This window comes from Mus caroli, chromosome 4, assembly GCF_900094665.2.
Source record: "Mus caroli chromosome 4, CAROLI_EIJ_v1.1, whole genome shotgun sequence".
In the NCBI taxonomy this organism is placed as follows: domain Eukaryota; kingdom Metazoa; phylum Chordata; class Mammalia; order Rodentia; family Muridae; genus Mus; species Mus caroli.
The window spans coordinates 50637066-50656556 of NC_034573.1; the positions used below are offsets into that span (position 1 = coordinate 50637066).

General features: G+C 46.6%; 1 protein-coding gene across 5 annotated transcripts in view; it reads right to left on the reverse strand.

The window, feature by feature from the left end:
- Window positions 1–380: 380 nt before the first annotated feature.
- The window catches only part of Ptpn3 (protein tyrosine phosphatase non-receptor type 3), a 126923-nt gene continuing 107812 nt past the window's right edge, over window positions 381–19491 (reverse strand). For all 5 annotated transcript variants that reach the window (XM_021159376.2, XM_021159378.2, XM_021159375.2 and 2 more), the window contains 7 exons: window positions 13339–13429; window positions 13010–13071; window positions 12053–12199; window positions 5101–5229; window positions 3987–4132; window positions 3339–3474; window positions 381–1781 (listed from right to left, as the gene is read on the reverse strand). In XM_021159376.2, coding sequence (XP_021015035.1) covers window positions 1704–1781; window positions 3339–3474; window positions 3987–4132; window positions 5101–5229; window positions 12053–12199; window positions 13010–13071; window positions 13339–13429 — 789 coding nt within the window. In that variant the 3' untranslated portion in view covers window positions 381–1703. The remainder of the gene's footprint in view (window positions 1782–3338; window positions 3475–3986; window positions 4133–5100; window positions 5230–12052; window positions 12200–13009; window positions 13072–13338; window positions 13430–19491) is intronic.

Here is a 19491-nt window from a genome sequence, read left to right on the forward strand (position 1 = left end):
GTTCCTATGAGGGCTACCTGGTGTTGAGCAGTACAGACCCAAATTCCACTTTCTCAGTATACAGGGCACTGAGCAGTGCCTTTCTCACTCACATCATTGAGCACTACTAAGATGTTTGTGGGTAAAAGACAGTGGGGAGGGAAGTAGACAGATAAACTGAGCCTGCAGATAAAGAACCTTCAAAAACCTGGGGTCCTTGGTACAGGTCCTTATCCATCTTGCAACTAGGAAATGCTTTGATTGGTCCAGTATCTGCTAAGTATCTATGTAGCTTCATCTACATACATTATAACATCAAAGTATCCTTTTCCTATAATACCATTAAGAAACTTGCTGACTTTCTTTTCGATACATAAAAACAGCTATTTAAAAATACCACCTTAAAGCATTCATGTAATTTATTTTCCTTAAATAGTAATTCGCTACAATCCTGTCACAAATTAAAAAAAAAAAATAACATGGTATTCACAGAGCAGAATTCTTTAGGACAATCAAAATCCCAGAGTACTTAGAATAAATTAACATCAAATTGTGTTTATATTCAGATAGGCTGATTCTCTCCTCTGAAATGAAATGGAGACCATTGTAACCTAGGGTGAATGAACACACTTGTTCTTCTGTACAGAGATGAATTCTTTACATAAACTCAACAGTAATTTGAATCAAGTTAGGAATCCTGAGAAAGTCAGCCACCCACAGACACACACATACACAGAGACACAATGACAGATGGACGGACGGACGGACACACACACGCACACACACACACCACCCTTGATTGAGAAGTAGTGTTTCTCATGGTCACTTACTAGAAGGTCATTTCTCAGAAGGGTCCAAAATTCTGAATATTTGGATGCTATCATCCCCCCACCCCCAAGAAAATTGTCTTGTTTCAAGTGTGAGAGCTTGAAGTAGCAGCAATCCAGAGATTCAGTAGTCGGCGAATCCAGTCATGGCGTCCGAGTATACAGTAAGGGGTGAGCAGAGGCTCGCCTGCTTCCGAAGCTGAGACTCAGCCTTATGCAGAGCCTAGTTCCCAGTCTCGGCAGAGAATTCACCTGAACATACATCATGAAGCTGGTTCAGGCACTGGGTGTGATCCTGAAGAAAAGGAATTTGGGGTGGGGGAAATGGGGTGCTTTGGATCGCAGAATGGGTAGAGATGAGGCAGAGAAAGGGAGGGAGGGCAGAATAAATCCTGTTCATCCTCCAGCCTGAAGTCCCTTGTGCCCTGCCTGTGGTACATTCATCTGAGTTTCCCTTGGTGTCAGGGGGTAATGGACAAGAATTGCCAAGGAAGTTCAGCCCTTGGAGTCCCACACAGAACAACACACAAAACACCTGAGCAACCACAAGTAGCCATATTGTCTGGCTTCTGGCGGGATGACACTGCTGGTGTCCCCTCTCATTGCTCAAGGATGGATGACAGGGGAGGGTGATATGTAGGGAGAAACACAGTTCCCAACTGGAGATCCCCTGTTGCTTCTCTCTGGGCCCAAAGGAGTCATAGCTGCATGCATATCTACACCATCAGTCCTTATGTACAGGGTATCTTTTCCACAGAAATTTAAAGTGCCTGGGTTCAGATAAGCTCATTCCTTTCCCACAGTGACCAGCATCTCTGGGGGGCCTCCAGGGGAATGTGTGCCCCCTTCTTCAAGAAGTCGCCCTAGGGAAGGAGGAATGACCACTTCACAGTTGTCCTAACTGGGATCCAGCCTCTGGACTAAGCCTTCTTCGTACACTCGAAGGATTGCTTCACACACAAACTTGTATTGGCTCTGGAAGAGAAGAGAAAGCTGTCAAGGCCAGGGCCCTGGGAGTGCTGCCTCACGCACGCCATGCTTGAGAGGGTCTATGAAACACTTCTATTCTATTCACTCCCTGTGAGCCAACGCTGGGCCTCGGTGCTGGGAAAGACAGAGGCGAACTCAAGCCTTCACAGACTGGGTGAGTGAGCAGGGTACCCTCAGAGAAGTGTGGGCTGAGGGGGAGCTGGCTGTTGAGCCAAGCGGAGAGGTGTGTGAGCCTAAGGTGTGAGCTAAGGACCAGCGTTCCTTTTTCTCTGCTCTATCACTGAAAGCACAGGTGCCGCAGTTCATGCTGCCACGCCGCCCTTACCAAAACCTGAAATGATGAACTCAAATAAACCCTGCCCCTCTCTCTGTTAGGTTCCTGGCCACAATAATGGGAAAAGTAACTAATGAAGGCACTGACGTGGAAACCCTGGCGACAGGGACATCTGTTCTGAGGCATGTATGTAAGGATTCCACCGTCCTGACCTAAAACAACTGGGCAAGTGTAGGGGCTGTGAGTTCGGGTGTTTTGTCAGGGGGCCACTTCTCTGTCTTTGCCAACTCATTCTTAAATATTCTTCTAGAATATTCTTTGATACCCCTGGGACTTTGGCCATCATGACTGAGATTACAAACTAAGCCTGTTCTTCTCAAACTGAGCTTGGATGACTACTATTTAGACAACCCGGTCTGCTGAATGAATTATCAAAGGCAGTACAGCTTCTATCTGCAAGGCGAGTAAACTGAGGCCTATAAAGGAGTTCACGGGTTGCCCAAAGGTTGTCAGTATATGAGAAGGCCAACCATACCCTGCTCTTCTTGTAGCTTAAAATGACAAGCAGATATTTCTCCTGAGGACAGTTATCATGTTAAGAGTGTTGGCATGACAGAGTAGGAGACAGCGCAGGGTGAGGGTACCCAAGTGACACTGCTTTCTTCTGATGGGTAATGATGGTATGCAAGCGGGGCTACTCGGGCTGAGTGGCAAACAAGATACATCAGAGCTAAACAGAATGCACCTCAGAAGGGCCTGGGTTTTGTGGTCACTGTGTCTCCGACAAGCTGTGTGATTCTGGGCACCTGACTCAGTACTCTTTTTTTTTTTTTTTTTTCGAGACAGGGTTTCTCTGTGTAGCCCTGGCTGTCCTGGAACTCACTGTGTAGACCAGCCTGGCCTCGAACTCAGAAATCCGCCTGCCTCTGCCTCCTGAGTGCTGGGATTAAAGGCGTGAGCCACCACAACCCGGCTTTTTTTTTTTTTTTTGGTGACTCAGTACTCTTGAACTCTGTTCTCTTCACTCTATCCCTGGCTTATGGACGTTCCTCTGCGGGAGTTCAGGAAACGGAGATCTCTGCCTTTTTATTGTTGTTTTTTAGATAGTCTCAGAATGTAACCCTGAGTGGCCTAGAACATCTTATATAGACCAAGAAGGCCTCAAACTCAAGAGATCTACCTGCCTCTGTCTTCTGTGCAGAAGAAAAGGCATATGCCACTATACCTAGCCAGTCTCTACCATTTTTTATTACCAAGTTTCTACTTACTGATGTCTGCACCATCATCGCGCGCTGGTCTCTCATTTTCCGGACAATATCCAGTGGGTAAACAGGCAGGTTCCTCTCAATTAAGCACATGGCTGTTTCCATAGTGACTAAAACACCTGTCCGACCTATTCCAGCACTAGGAAGGAGAGAGAAACAGAGGCTCACGATCTGTCTGGGCATCAGGTCTGCAAGGCAGAGCTGAATCCCTAATCAAGGCCTGTGTTTACCCAGGGACAGCCCAGCTGTTGATTTCAAGAATAGAAAGCACACATTCAGGTGTGATCTTAAGCTCCTTAACAAAACAAAACAAAACATCAAATCAAAACAAAACCATCTCCACAGGTCCTAAGGCTGGGACAAGAAAACCATCTAGGAAGTGCAAAATCCACTCTCTCTGCATCATGCCCGCTGTCAAGGTCAGAAACTTCAGGACAGTGAGGCCTGGTGGTTTTCCTTTTCCGCATCCAGCTGTGCTTATGTGTTTAGGATTTTGTTAAGTTCCAAGTATTTTGGAATTGTTAGGAAGTGAGCACAGTCTTACAGGAGCATGTGCCTTTGTGGGAGAAGGGTGGGTTTGATGTCTGCCCATTTCTTCTGGCCTTTCCCAAGGGATGGAACCATTAGAGACAACACAGCGAGGCTCAGTACCTGCAGTGAACGAGGGCAGGCTCACCGTCGACCCTCAGGGACCTCACATACTTCACAAACTCCAGGAAGTCTGATGAGTCATCAGGTACGCCGTGGTCAGGCCACGCCACATACTGGAGATGGGTCACTGTGTGTTCTTCCCCGGTCTGTGGGGGATGTGGTGGCTGAGGTCAGTATCACACCAATGAGCCCTGTCTTGGATACCAGCCAGGGGGGCACCTTATCCTCAGTGTCCTCGTGGCCCTGCACCCAGCTCTGTCACGGTGTCTGTCAACTCCCATCAGGCTCCCACCCTCCCACAACACCCGTCTTGCCCGCAGGATGCTGCTGTCTTTTTGACCTGTTTTGCCTCTGGACGTTTTTTCTACTTTGCTCCTACGCATCCCGCAGTCATGGTCAACCATGCTGACTTTGTATATTCCTCTGTATGGTGCTGAGGATCTAACGTACGGCCTTGCTCATGATGATTATGGGTCCCAAACGATAATGTGGCTAACCATCCTCCTATAGCTGATCCCTACCCTCAATACACATACACACAAAATGAAGTTTACCATCTTAACGAGTTTCAGAGGTGAGGTTTACTGGCATTAAGGGTAGTTACAAGGCCACCCAACTCTCTCCTTCCAGGACCTCCATTTTTTATCACCCAAATATGAACTCTGTAGCCATTACATTATAACTCCCCATTTCTCTCCCCCTTCATCTAACCAGGGCAAATACCATTACCTTCTCTCTCTGTGCCTGTGAGTTCAGTCATTTAGGTATTTGGATAGAGGTAATCTTCGTATTTGTCCTTCTTACTGGCCTCTTTTGTTTGGCATAATGTCTTTTGGATTCATCCCATAGTGGGATTTGCCCAAAATGTCCTTCTTTTGAGTGTGACTACTACTATATTACATGGCTTCACCCATTCAGCTCTTGACAGGCAGACCTCAGGGTTGCCTCTCCTGCTTGGCTACTGTGACTGGTGGGGCTACATTCACGGGGAGCTGGCTCTCTGTCAGTTACAGTTTCATTTACAGACCTACCTACCAGGCGGCATCGCAGCAGAGCTGACCACCAGATCCCACGGGGAGGGACTACTGACTGTGCCCCTCAGAGCCCTGCTCACCTCCGTGTTTGTAACTAGCATTTCTCGGGACACATAAGCAATGGTACAGTCCTCTGCCTGACACTGGATGTGAAAGATGCCATGGTCCATGATATCTGGGGGATCCGGCCAGTACTGGTGACATTTGGTCTGTAAGAAACCAGAAAATACAAATCAGGCTTTTCTTAGGGCCCAACCAGAGGCAGGGTAGCTGCATGGCATCCAGTCATATCTGTCCAAAGAGATGTGACAGGAGAGGAGAAACACAGATGAGACCCACTTGTGTTCATGGCCTGAAGGGAGTCAGCTTACCTTCTAGGGTTTGTTCATGGGGAGAGCAGCAGGACTTTAGTTTAGTTAGGGGCTACTCACACCCTGCCCAGGCTGAGTCAGGCTCCTTGGGCCTCTTTTCTGCTCTCAGCATCTACCTCTCCCACCTCAGAGCTGTCTTTCAGGAGCCTTGGGACAAAGCAGTTAAGATCCCATTTGGGTGTCAGGGCTCTACTGGAGGAATTTCCCACCTCATTTACTGGCCATTTGACTTCTAACAGCCCCTGACCTCCTTGAATCTCAGATTTTCAAACACTGACAGAGGCCAGCGAGGGTGCAACGTGGGGTCACTTCTGAATGAGGTTCACGGTGGTCATCCACACTGTTGCCGTGGGAGCTACAGCAACTGAATTAGGTTGGTGACATTCCTCAAAAATCTCCAAGCTGAGACAACTATCCTTCTCCATGAGTACTGTGCCTGCTATGGCCTCAAACGCTTCCATAGGAAATAGGGTCCGAGGCCACAGACTCTGCACCTGCCCTTCTGAGGGTGTCGAACTGCTCAGTAGGTAAAAACCCTTGTTGTGCAAGCCTGATAATGAGATTAACGCCCCCCCCCCAACCCTGGTGGAAAGAGAGAACTGACACCATAAATACTTGTTTATTTCCACATGCGTGCTGTGCTCTAGCAATTAAGTATGCACACACACACACACTCACTCCACCACGCGAACTGGATGTTCCTCCAGAGGACCAGGGTTCAATTCCCACCACCTACATGGCAGCTTACAACTATTGGTAACTCCAGTGCCAGAGGATCTGATCCCTTCTTCTGGCCTCCATGGGCACCAGGCATACACTAGTACATAGCCGTACATACAGGCAAAATATTCATATATATAAAATAAAATTAAAACAAGTAAAAATAATAAAAAAGAAAATTCTCAACAGAGGCAAGACTTCCTATACAGCAAAGGAAGGATTCGGGGGACTTGGGCACTAAGTGGCTTGCCCTGGCCACAGAGCTGCGTGACAGTCTAGCATTCGTCCTGTGCTAGGTCAGTGTCTCTCAATATGGTGGCTGTGGCTTTCTAATGTTAACGTCTTCCCACGTTCTATTTCCCCTTCCAAACTTGCAGCCTCTTCCCATAAACTACTGTAGTTTCCGCTTCTGGATTCCACACCAAGTACACATCTAAGTGGTCCATAGTTACTCTGCCAAATTTTGACTCTTTTAACAATAACAACATTATTATTACTATTGTTGTTGTTATTTGAGATTTCTGTGTTGGCCTCTTGAATAGCTTGCACTGTAGGCGTGCATGTACCATCATGCACAGCTTAAAGAAAAAGAACATTTCCCCTCAAATCTAGATTGGTTCTCATGTAAGTAAAAAAATGACATTTGTTTATAGCAGAGGTGACATAGCCAACAGACACATGGAATTTGTTGGGGAAACAGCTTCCCTAGCCTTCTTTTCAAATGTCACAGTGAATATCTGAAATTAAAGTGTGCCGTGGGGGCGGGATTTAAAAGTCTGTTGGGACAGTTTAGATTGGAAACCTCTCCTGGTGGGGAGTTATTCTCTGACTCTCCAAGATTCAGAGGCTCTCTGTCTACAGGACTAGAGACAGAGTTGCCAGACACAGACAGCGCGCCTGTCTGTCCATCTGAACCTGCATCTACCTCATGTATACAGGAGGAAAAACTGGTCCCCCAGGCTCTCCAGGGTCCTATGCTAGGATAGCTGGGAGACAATACTCTCCAAAGCGGTCCCCCTTGTGCAAGGCAGAGTTACACAGGCTGGTGCTCCCTAAGCATCTTTACTGACAAGGGATCTGCAGGGAACTGGACTCATTTTAGGTCTATTTGGGTCTGGATGCACTAGAAGAATCAGAGTCTTGAAGGTCCTGTTTCTCACGCCTGCTGGGGGAGGGGTGTGAAGGCCCCACATCTTCTGAATAGTAGCTGTTAAGCTCCAGGGGTTGCTTTTATGCACAGTGCTCATTTCTGGCTTGAGACTACTCCCTGAGGTAGGGACAGTGACTATCTGGTAGTGACTTAACTGAGGCTTGGAGGCTCAGATTCACCCCATGTCAGGTCATAAGAACTATGGGGACAGAGCCTAGATTTCATTCCAGGTTGATGCCCTCCGAAGGGACAAGTGCATAGCAAGGCTGTGAGGAGATGAGAGGAAATCTGCCACCATGGGGAAGCGGGTTGCAGAAGGACAAGGACCGCTGTAGCTGGCTGGTAGGCCATAGGCTACGGGGTACAGGTAGGCCATAAGGACTCGGAATGCTGTCTCCACAAGGATGCAGTCACAGGCTGACGCAACTACTCTTTTCTTACAGTCCCGCCCGCCATCTGATCACTCTGAGACCAGGGTGGGGAAGGAAGGATGCCACGGAAATGACTCTGGAAAGGAAGAGCTTTAGGGAACCAGCAGAACATGCTGAAGGCTGAGCTCTTGGTTGAGGAAGACTGCTGTTTCAGGAAGATGCAGCAGACGGGGTTGTGGGAGAGGAGAGCCGTGGGCCCAAGCAAGAAGGCACTTGATTTCTTGCTAACTTAGTTGGTCAACAAGCATCCCTGGGGAGGGTTGGATGAGTCAGAGACATTAGGGCATTATCTAGCCTCTGGATGCTTTCCAATCCAGCCAAAGTAATGCAGGAAGAAAGAACAGACACGGGTGGGGCAGGTGAGGCAGGAGTGGACAGAGTAGGAAGGGCGCTCAGGACTGAAGGTGTATGACAGACGATGCAAGGACAGATCATTCAAGCCAAAGAAAAGGAGGCAGATGTGAAGGGTCACCTGGGCACCTAGGGGACAAAAGACCACTCAGCAGAGCCACACAAAGGGTACAAGTTGGTCTGGGACCATGCAACATTCTGCTCTGTGCATCTATGAGCCATACAGGGCATGGGCAGGAAATGCTGGACCAACCAACCCTCTGGCGAGGCCCAGCTGAAGGAAATGTGAATGGACTAGTGTACGAAAACTCTGGACAAATGAGCTGCTGCTTTTGCTGTGGGAGACAAAGAGGAAGGTTCTGGGATTAGGCAGGGACAAGAGGGACCCAGTGGGAGTCATGTGTGCCAATGGCATTAAACAGTGAGTGGATGAACTGAAGAGAAAGGAGAGCTAAGACCTGCTCCAGATGGCTGGCGTAAGTAGATGTGTGCCTGTGGCTCAGACGTGGGCTCATGTAGCTGGGCTGCATATGTGCATATGTGTGCACACGAGGGGCTAGGGTGGTGGCTTTGGGATCATCTTACAGGACTAGGTAGATGTGTCCAAGCAGAAAGTAAACAGCTGGACTTGGGGTTGAACCTTCCAGGAGGACACCGGAGGGTACCAGGAAACTAATCAGACTCAGAAATGAGTTCCACGGGGAGGGGGCCATCCATCTAACTTACCTGTGCACATTCTCAAGCACATAGAGAGCAGGAAGGAGGCCTGTGCTACCCCACACCTCTTCTTGGTAGCCTCATGGTAGTCGTGGGCTTTACTGCTTGCTACTCAGAGCAAACCCACTGCCTCTGGTCCAGTGAGACAGTGGGACTCTGGGAGCCTAGTCCCTAGAAATTCATCCCAGTACTCAGAACCACCCAAGAGATACAGGCATTGTGCTTTGTGGCGGTGTGGGAACTGGAGCCTTACAGTCCTATTCAAAGCCTGTGCTTTTAACTGACTGGTGGGATGGAAAGGAAGATTATTATACACATTATTCATGTGTAGGTATAAAATATGGCTCCCCCAAAGGCAGGGGGTGGGCTGGGGTGGGGGAGACATCTGATAGAAGGCACTGGCTTTCCCAACTGAAAAGCGATCCATCTAAGAAGAAACCCCCACGTAGTCGACAGAGAACCTAACCAAAATAAGGACCTAGGTCATTGACCCTGCAGGCTGCAGACTCTTCAGGGGGCTGGCTCCCTACGACTCAAGGCAGCACAGGAAGGGCACTGGACTCTAGTGTGTGCCTGCTGGGAGACCCACTTTCCTTTAGGCATGGCATAGGGACAACAAACAGGACGTCCTGGAAAGTTGATCTTACATCAAAGGAGGGGCAAAGCCATTCACCTGGAATGACTGAGTTGGAAGTGGGCATGGACTGGGGCTGGAGGACAGAGGGCACAGGTCACCGGAAAATCTGGAACAGGAGAGGGAAGCAGGCACCCGGGATTTTTGAAGAACAGGTTTCTAAAATGTTGGCCGGGCCAGAGATGCTGAAGGGATGGGCAGGCCTCATGGGAACTCTCAAATGCATGATGAAGTTACAGTAAGAAGAAAAGACTGGGAAACAGAGAAACAGGCTGGATCACAAGGAGAACTCAGATGACAGGAAAGAGCAGTTGCAGCCGGGAGCTGGAGAGGCAGGCCCTGGAAGAGCAACGGATGAGGGGCAGGTCCTGGAAGAGCAATGGATGAGGGGCAGGTCCTGGAAGAGCAATGGATGAGGGTAAGGTTTCCCGTAGAAAGCTTTTCTTCCCTGACCTGGAACAAGCAAATCAAGGGAAGTTGGGGTTGCCACTGGACAGCGAATCTGTCACCTGCATTCCTTCAGGGGCACCCTGTTCTGAAAAGAATGACTGTCTAGCTGGAAAGGGGAGAGTGAACTATCAAACAGCAAGCAGCCTGACACCAGCAAGCCAGCCTTGGTGCTGAGTCACTGGTGGATTCGGGTATCAGCTCTGAAGAACGGCACTGTGAGCTCCAAGACCTCAGGGGACAGCAGAGAGTCAGCTCCACACACTGCTCCTGAGGAAACGTGATGTTTGAGCACCGAAGTTTCAGAATACAAGGCCGAGTAAAGGCAGACAGAGAGCACAGAATATCTGCGACCCATAACACACTAGAATCAGAGACTGCCAGGTATGGGGACAGATTCTTTTTTTGTGCATGTCAAGTGACTCACTGTGTCACCAAGGAAGCCTGCGCCTGGGTCTAGGGCCACTTGAACATTCCAAACCTGACACTTGTGATCTGTTTTCACAATACAGAGCAGGGAACGAGATTAGTGTTGCTGGCCTCAGGTGCAGGGCTTAGGAGAGAAGAACACTTGGGCTTTCTGAACAAGGTTTTACATTTGTTTTGTTGGTGCACTTTGAGAAAAAAGTCTCAATGTAGCCGAGGTTGGCCTTGAACTCCTGATCCCTGTACTTCTTTCTGCCTCTCAAGTGCTGGCTTACAGGTGTTTGCCACCGTGCTTGGCTCTGTTTAGCTCTTTTTGAGACTTTTACACATACTTTTACCTTTGGCAAACGATACTGGATTTATGTCTAAGAAACACTAAGAAAATAAACGTTAATAACATTAAAGCAAAAAAAAAAAGTTAGTATGAAGAAACTAAAACTACGAAACAAATGCAGTCATTAAGGTATATCCAAATTGATGCTATTGGGACTGCTGGCTAACATGTGTACAGCATTAATGGTGATCACTTGGGTGTAACAGCACATGTGTTCTCTTCTAGCACCTGGGAGGCTGAGACAGGAGAATTAACATCAGCTTGGTGTATAGAGTAAAACCCATTCCCCCCAAACAAAACAAAACCCACACAAATAACAGCAACAACAACAAAATGAACATGTACCAAGCACTCTTCAGAGGCTTCCCGTAGCAGCCAGCTCAGTGCCCCACAGCCCTGAGAGATGAGTGATATTTTCCTTAATCACACGGGTAGAAGGGACAGCAGGAACTGACCCTGGCTGGCTGGCGGGTCCACCTTCTTACCCATGATGCCAAGTAACCTGACTGATAGATGGAGGCACTTTAGGAAAACAGAGGGTGCAGCCCTGTGAGCTAGCTTAGGGAGCTAGGAGTCTCTTAAGTTCAAAACAGGGCCCAGCAACTCCACCTCTTATTCAAACAAAACCAGACAAGAATGAGGCTTTCAGACAAAGATTTGAGCTGAGCTGGAGAGCATGGGAATTTCAGCTGCACTGCAGACAGTCTCTCACAATGAGGGGGTAGGCAAGATGGAAACCGGGAAGGTAAGAACAGATGCTAGGATTAGCAGGCGCCCTTCGAAGCATCCTTCTCAGTGCCTCAGAGAACCAGCATTCAGGAAGAGATTTCTGCTGTCCCTTGGGCACTTCAGTTTTCTATTCTGATTTGTGGGATGAGAAGAGGCTCTGGCTAATCTGTGAGTGACAAGAAGCTGGGAGTCAAGGCTATAGCAGAGAAGCGAGGCATCTGAAAGTGCTAAATTCCAATGATGATGATGATGACGTTTGGGGGACACTGGAAACACGTAGCCCTCTGAGCTCTTTATATATACGTTCTAGCTTTCCCCAGTCCTCCCAATGTGGTGGGCGCTGGCACCATCTCTACTATACATTCAAGAAAGTGATTCAGACAGGCTAATAACTAACTTACTCAGGAGGAACTATGTTTTCAGCCCAGTCCAGCCCAGTGTTGGATAAAGATGCCAGGAGCCAAGGGCATGTATATCAGAGCGAAGAGACATTGCCTCGGCAGACTACAGTCTTAATTGTGTGAGATGAGACATTGATCACAGGCAGACAGAGACCCAGGCGACACAGGGGTTTCATAGATGTACGTGAGGACGTAGGCAGGAAGTGGACTTTCTCATCACTGCAGGTGTCCATTGGAGATTTATAGGTCGGTAGGAGGCCCTTTCCAGCCCTGAGACTCATGTTCCACAATGGCACGGTAACTGGAAAGGAAGCCACTTACCCGCCCTCGCTCGGTGAGAGTCGTCAGCATGACAACAAGAGACAACTTCTGATCCCAGACAACTTGCCAAAACTGTGCACAGGTGTTTGGCAGCGGTCCCTGAGTGGCAATGTACTTGTTCACAAGGTTAGCAGCGGGCATCTCCATCTGTTGGGAGAGCAGGAAGGTTATAATCTATAGACTGTTCACTGACGAAGGTGAGCAGGATTCTCCGTTTACACTTTCCTAATAGCTTAGCTGAATCCTACCAGAAAAAGATCTTATCCACTCACAGTCAGAAAGAAAAAACAAAAGGCGCAGCAAAAAGCCGCTTCCAAATTTCACCATAATATGACAGAGCAGTGAGTGAGACTTCTGAGAGAACCAGTTTTTACAGGGGGTACTTCTGCAAAGTCATGGTTTAGCACATGAGGGCCCAAGCAGCCAGTTCTGCCTCTGGGCTAGCTAAGGGTAGTTTTCAGTGTGGTCGATTAAAGTTTGCTGCTTCTGGCTTTAAGTGGAGAAATCTAAGTTCAAGTAAGCTGTCCATGATGAATATGTCTCCACAACAGGCCAACCTTTTCCTTTTATCCCTCTCGGGTTATAACACACACACACACACACACACACACGTATATATGAAGGAAGTGTTTCTTTGACTTAGAGGCAGAGGGACACTAATATCACATGGGCAAAACACAGAAAGTTACCAACACACCAGCAGCAGAGGGAAATGGCAAGAGTCTGGTATATAGGTGGAGATGGAATAAGGTTTGTGGCTTTTCAAATTATTCAGTGCCCCTTTGCACCTCTATAAAGTGAGATCACTCATTGTCCCACCAAACCACTGGACTACAAGGATGGAGTGAGTGGAAACATGCTCTGTCGTAGAAAAGTCCCCCTTGCTGGCCCCACCCTCATTACTAGGATCAGTGTGTCTTTTTTTTTTTTTTTTTATTGCCCAGATTCCCAGCTTACGTTCACATAACTGGCATTAATGTAATCTTCATTTCCCTGCAATAATACCCGGGTGGTGTCATCTGTGGGAGAGAGAAAAATTTACCATTTATTCTGAATGTTATTTTTATCATCCCAAGTAAACAAGGGTTCAGTTCCCAGCCCCATCTGCAGCTCTCGCCTCATTAGCATAAACACTATTCCCCAACTGTTCTGAGTCTGAGATGGCTGCAATAAAGACGATGGTGTTTACAGACACACTGAAAACCATTCCAGAATCCCAGACAATCTGTTTTAAAAAGGAAGCATTATCTCATGTAGGGGAAGGAGGCATCAGGCCGGATACTCACAAGGCAACACATCTTTGTATCGGTTTTTATCCAAATTCTGAGGCAGCTTTGCAAATGTGACGGCTAAGCCGGGCTTCTTTCTGTAGAGTTGCTATTGGACAAATAAAGACATTTTGAAAACCCCACTGCTATTTAAAAAAAAAACAAAACAAAAACAAAAACAAACCATGAACACATATCCTAATTGCAGAGGTCTTCTTTCGAGACCACCTCCCACCCCCCAATCTTAACAGTTCAAAGTGATCCTATGCTACACAAAAAAAGAAAACCTTAGAAACTCTGGTAGAACAAACCAACTAAAGTCTTAAATATACTTAAACTTGAGCATCTGTAGGGGAAAGAAGTCAGGCAGGGGTTGAGTCACAGACAATGGATCCAGGTAAGGAAAACCCTATTTTTATGACAACTGACAAGTGTGGGAGAGATAGAGGGGAATTCTGACTCACCTAAATTAGTCTAAATACTACATTTTCCTCAGTTTAATGGAATGAAACATATTCATTGCTTAAGAGCAAAAATACTTCATTCACCGTTTCAGTAACACATTCCCACAGCCCGTAACACCGATCCTGATATAGTAACTTCATTTAAAGAGACATTTCCCTACCTATACAATTAGCACTAGAAATGAAAAATAAAGCCTTCTATGCACAGCCTGGATGCGTTGATGCAGTAGCCCGGTGATTTTCACTGCAGCTGTGGGAGGTATTAGTAGGAGTTCTCTAAGTGGCAGGGGGAGGTTAAGTGCTTGGCCCAAGATCGAAAGTAAAGCCTGAAGGAAGTGGCCACACCCCCTTCTCATGTCTATACATCTGCTTCCACAGTTTTCACAACTGTCACCAAGCCCTCACGCAACTGCTTCTTAACTCCCCAGGAATTTAAACTCTTATTTTTCCCTTCTCAATGTTGCAAGGGATACTTTTTTTTTTCTTACTGCAAATTTGGCAAACTCAGACTGGCACTGAACTAAAACAAAAACCAAAAAACCAAACAAAAATAAAACCGTACTTATAAAAGTCCGAGGTGGTCTTTTCCTATCTTCCCAAGCTTATTATTTTCTGCATATACATGCATGCAGCTATACATAAGCATATTTGTAAAGATGCACATACATACTACCTTCTTATAATTTTTTTTTTATGTTTTGAGTGTTTTGCCTGCATTGTGTTTGTGTACCGTGAAAGTCTGGTGTCCATAGAAACTAGAAGAGATCCTAGAATTCCCTGCAACTGTAGTTACCAGTTTTGAGCCTTAACGTGAGTGCTGGGTACCAAATTGGATCCTCTGAAAGAGCAGCAAGTGCTCTTAACCACCTCTCTAGCCCCAATATTACCTTCTTAACATCAAAAGATGAGACTGCAGTCCACAGTGGTATTTCTCATGTTATCCTCAACAGAGACAACATATCTTAAAGTGATAGGTATTTGTGAGAGTTAGTCTTGACTGTCAACTGGATTAAGAGACACTTAGATTGGATCAGTACACCTCTGAATATGTACTTTGCAAGGAGATAGAGCAACATTGAGTGTCAGTGGCCATCCCACAGGACCAGGATGGAGCAGAAGGCAAGAGGAGGCTGTCTGTTCCAGGCTTCTCCTTTCTGCTTCCTGGCCGCCGAGAGACAAGCAGCTCTGCTTCATATTCCCCGCGCCTCGATGGCTGTCTTACCACAGTCCAGAAACCCCGGAGCCACACAACCATGGGCCAGGACTTCTGAAACCATGAGCCCAAGCAAATCCTTGTCTCTTTCAACTGTTTCTCTTGGGCATTTGACACAGCAACAAAAAGCCAACATATCTAGGAGTGGTGGCGTATGCCTTCAATCTCAGCACTTGGAAGGCAGAGGCAGGAAGATCTGTGAGTTCAAGGCCAGCCTGGTTTACGGAGTGAGTTCCAGGACAGTCAGAGAAGTACAGAGAAACTCTGTCTTGAAAAAGATATAATAAACAAACAAAGCAAGAAAAAAAAAGCAAACACAAAATTCCTCGGGGAGGGGGGGAGGGGAGAATTTATTTTCTTTAACTCTGTATTCTACAAATCTCTAACAAGACAAATGCTATGATGCATCACAGAGGTCTTTAATTCTCACCAGCCAAACATTTCACAAGCTAATTTAAACCAAAAGATCTGAGCATCTCATAGCCATCGCTCTGGGAAACAGCTGCAATTGTGAAGCCCGCTTCATCCTCATTATTAAACAGTATCTGTTTCCCATATTGCAAGCTATTCTCCACATCGATGATTTTTAATGGCTCAGAAATTTAATTATTATAATTTACCTTCATTCTTGGTCTACTTTGCTATTAGTCCATTCTACAATGTTTCCCCTCTGGTAAACAGCCGAGAACAGAATCACAGTGCCTGAGCATATCTGCCAGGACTCTGATGCAGATAACCAAACTGCCCTGCAGGAATGAATATTGATCTGGTCACCAAGCTATAGCCAGCATCCTTAAATAAGATTTCTTTGCATTTTGAACAGGGAGGCTGAACACCCACCCCCAGAAGTATTTCTGTGTACTGTATTGTTTTATAAATTCCCATTGTTTAGGTCTGTTGTGGGTTTTTTTGTTTTTTTTGTTTTTCGAGACAGGGTTTCTCTGTGTAGCCCTGGCTGTCCTGGCACTCACTTTGTAGACCAGGCTGGCCTCAAACTCAGAAATCCGCCTGCCTCTGCCTCCCGAGTGCTGGGATTAAAGGCGTGCGCCACCACGCCCGGCTTTGTTTTGTTTTGTTTTTTAAATTAGACTAACTGCATGAAACTTATCAGAAGAGAGTTAACGTGGAGATTCAGGATCATAATAATGGTATTGTACCTATACCTTATACATCTACTGGATGTTTCGAATTTGCCAGTTCTCAAAGAACTCAGCTACTGACCTATGACCTATAACCTGGACAGTTTCAGCACCGAACAATCTAAAGGTAGCTGCTGAAGCAACTCTAAAACCTGGTGGGCTTTTATAGACAGTACGTACATTCTAGAAATGAACTCATGGTTTATTGGAGGCTCTGGCAGAATTCTAGCAGAGATGTCATAGAAGCCAGTCACATTTATCTACATGGCATTTTGACTCTAATAGAATAACTGTGTGGAAGGAAAATCCAATTACGTGAATAGAAACTGAACCTCTAGCCTATAGGTAAAAAGATAGGTATATTTCCAAATAACAGAAAGATAAAATAAATGCAATCCATCTGAGTTCAGGCAGACAAACACAGACCCAGAAAAAGGTGTGATCATAAGCTTTTACTTGTATCTCAGTAATAATGACCTGCTGATAGAATTATAAGGTGCAAGGTAACCTTTTTAAAAAAAAATTTCCTGAATGTAGCTGTGGTGGTTTCAGGAAAAACAACCCCCAAAGGCCCACATATTTGAATACTTGGTCCCCATTTGGTGGAACTGTTTGGCAAGGATTAAGAGGCGTGGCTTTCTTGGAGGAGGTTTGCCATTGGGGATGGGCTTTGAGGTTTCAAAGACATTCCCAGTGTCTGTGTCTTCAGGTTGTGACTCAAGATGTGACCTTTCAGCTATTGCTCCAGACCCATGCTTGTCTGCTGCCATGTTCCCTAACAAGGCAGTCATGGACCCTAACTCTCTGAAACTGGAACCCCAAGAAGACCCGGGGTCCCTCCTGCTATACAGCTCTGCGCACTCTCTCCTCTTCCTCCCTCCTAAGCTCTTACTATGAATCTATATAAGCTTGTCTCTAAAATCAACACATGCACAGAAAAGGAGTACAACAGAAAACCTATTTATGTAATTGAAAATTACAGAATTTTCAGAGGCGGAAACGTGAACACGTAACAGTGAAGACGGGTTTGGCTTCTGCAGGGTCTGACAGTACTCTTGAGCCTGCATGCCCTTGGGAAAGGTTCACAATGCCTAGGCTGGAAGCTGTTCAATGGGTAATGGGATTCCAACACTGAGTCTCAGCATCGCCAGGAGCTGGCCTTAAGAACCGATATTTCCAACTTTTCTCAGGACCCTAGGGTGGGTGTGAAGAGCCTGCTATGAGACAGGTCAGAGTTACAGGGGAGTGAATTATAGGGCATCTTCATGGTAGTGGCCACAGTTAGAGACAAGGCTTTTAAGAAAACAACGGAGTAGAAAAACATACTTTGCTTTGATTATTCCAAGGCACATCCTCTGAATCCTGTCCTACCATAGTAAATGAGAGCCACCAGCAGCAGAAACATTCTTAAAACCTCAGAATGGGGTGGATAGATAACAAGGGACAGGGAAAGGAAGGGAGCAAGAGGAGGTGAGGGGACCCTGGCTAAGGAGAGAACAAAGTGCAACTAGCCTGTGTCAGAGTGGTGATTCTTTTTCTTATTTTATTTATTTTTTTATTAGATATTTTCTTTATATACATTTCAAATGCTATCCCAAAAGTTCCTTATACTCTCCCTCTGCCCTCCTCCCCTACCCACCCACTCCCGCATCTTGGCCCTGGCATTCCCCTGTACTGGGGCATATAAAGTTTGCAATACCAAGGGGCCTCTCTGAGGTAACCCAATCACAAAAGAAGTCATTAGATATGCACTCAATAGAACACCCAAGATACAATTTGCAAAACACAAGAAAATCAAGAAGAGGGAAGACCAATGGGTAGATGCTTCATTCCTCCTTAGAATAGGGAACAAAATACCCGTGGAAGGAGTTACAGAGACAAAGTTTGGAGCTAAGATGAAAGGATGGACTATCCAGAGACTACCCAATCCGGGGATCCATCCCATAATCAGTCACCAATCCCAGACACTATTGTATATGCCAGAAAGATTTTGCTGAAGGGACCCTGTTATAGCTGTCTAGTATGAGGCTATGCCAGTGCCTGGCAAATACAGAAGTGGATGCTCACAGTCATCTATTGGATGGAACACAGGGCCTCCAATGGAGAAGCTAAAGAAAGCACCCAAGGAGCTGAAGGGGTCTGCAACCCTAGAGGTGGACCAACAATATGAATTAACCAGTACCCCCAGAGCTCGTATCTCTAGCTGCATATGTAGCAGAGTGGTGGTTTAAAGATGTCTGCTATCTTCACCTGTTATGGTTTATACATGCTCGGCCCAGGGAATGGCACTATTAGAAGGTGTGGCCCTGTTGGAGTATCAGTGTGTCACTAATGGGTGTGGACTTTAAGACCCTAATCCTAGCTGCCTGGAAGCCAGTATTCTGCCAGCAGCCTTCAGATGAAGCCGAAGAACTCTCCTGCACCATGCCTGCCTGGATGCTGCCATGTTCTCGCCTTGATGATAATGGACTGAACCTCTGAACCTGTAAGCCAGCCCCAATTAAATGTTGTCTTTATAAGAGTTGTTGTGGTCATGATGTCTGTTCACAGCAGTAAAACCCTAAGACAGCCACCATTCAAATTTGGAACACATGAACAGTGTCACCAGAGGAACTGGCTTGAACTGGTGAGGTTGAACATGCTCAAACCCCAGAAATCTCAGAACTTGAGATTGAGAAGACTCATCCAGAGACCATCAGGAGTGAACTGCCTCCTCCAGCACCCTCCACCCCCCAGTTTCTGTGCCTGCCTCAGAACAAGTGGGTTAATTAGTTACATAGCACAGCACCTGGAATTCTTCCCAATGCAAACAGAGCATCACCAGCATCTTAGCCTTGGACAATAGAATGTATTTACCACCCCCAATTCCATACCACTCTCCAAGGTTCATAGATAGCCCCTGTCCAGATGGAATAAAGCCCACAGTTATTTCATCAAGAATTGTCTGAGACTGGCTGTTTTGTTTTGTTTTGTTTTGTTTTACTGAGCTGTAACACTTGAGGGAAGGCTCTTTCCCACAAGCACTCACCCCGGACCTTGGACCTGCCTGCCTGCCTGTCCAGGTTCCTGCCATTCACAGGAGCTTACATCAGAGTGTGGACCCCTGACATTACTGCTGCAGCCACAGCCAGGTGGGACCCTCCATGAATGCAGTGTGGCTGTCACACAGTAAGTGCTCAATAAAGACACTGCAGTGTAGGGAGCTGCTATTTTACAAAGGGTTAGAAGAGAGGCTAGTGCCAAAGTTGGGGTCAAGGGCTACAATTCTTATTGCTTGGAAGGCGAAGGCAGGAAGATCATCACAAGTTCAAGGACAGGGTTATACACTGAGCTCAAGGACAGACTAGAAAACATA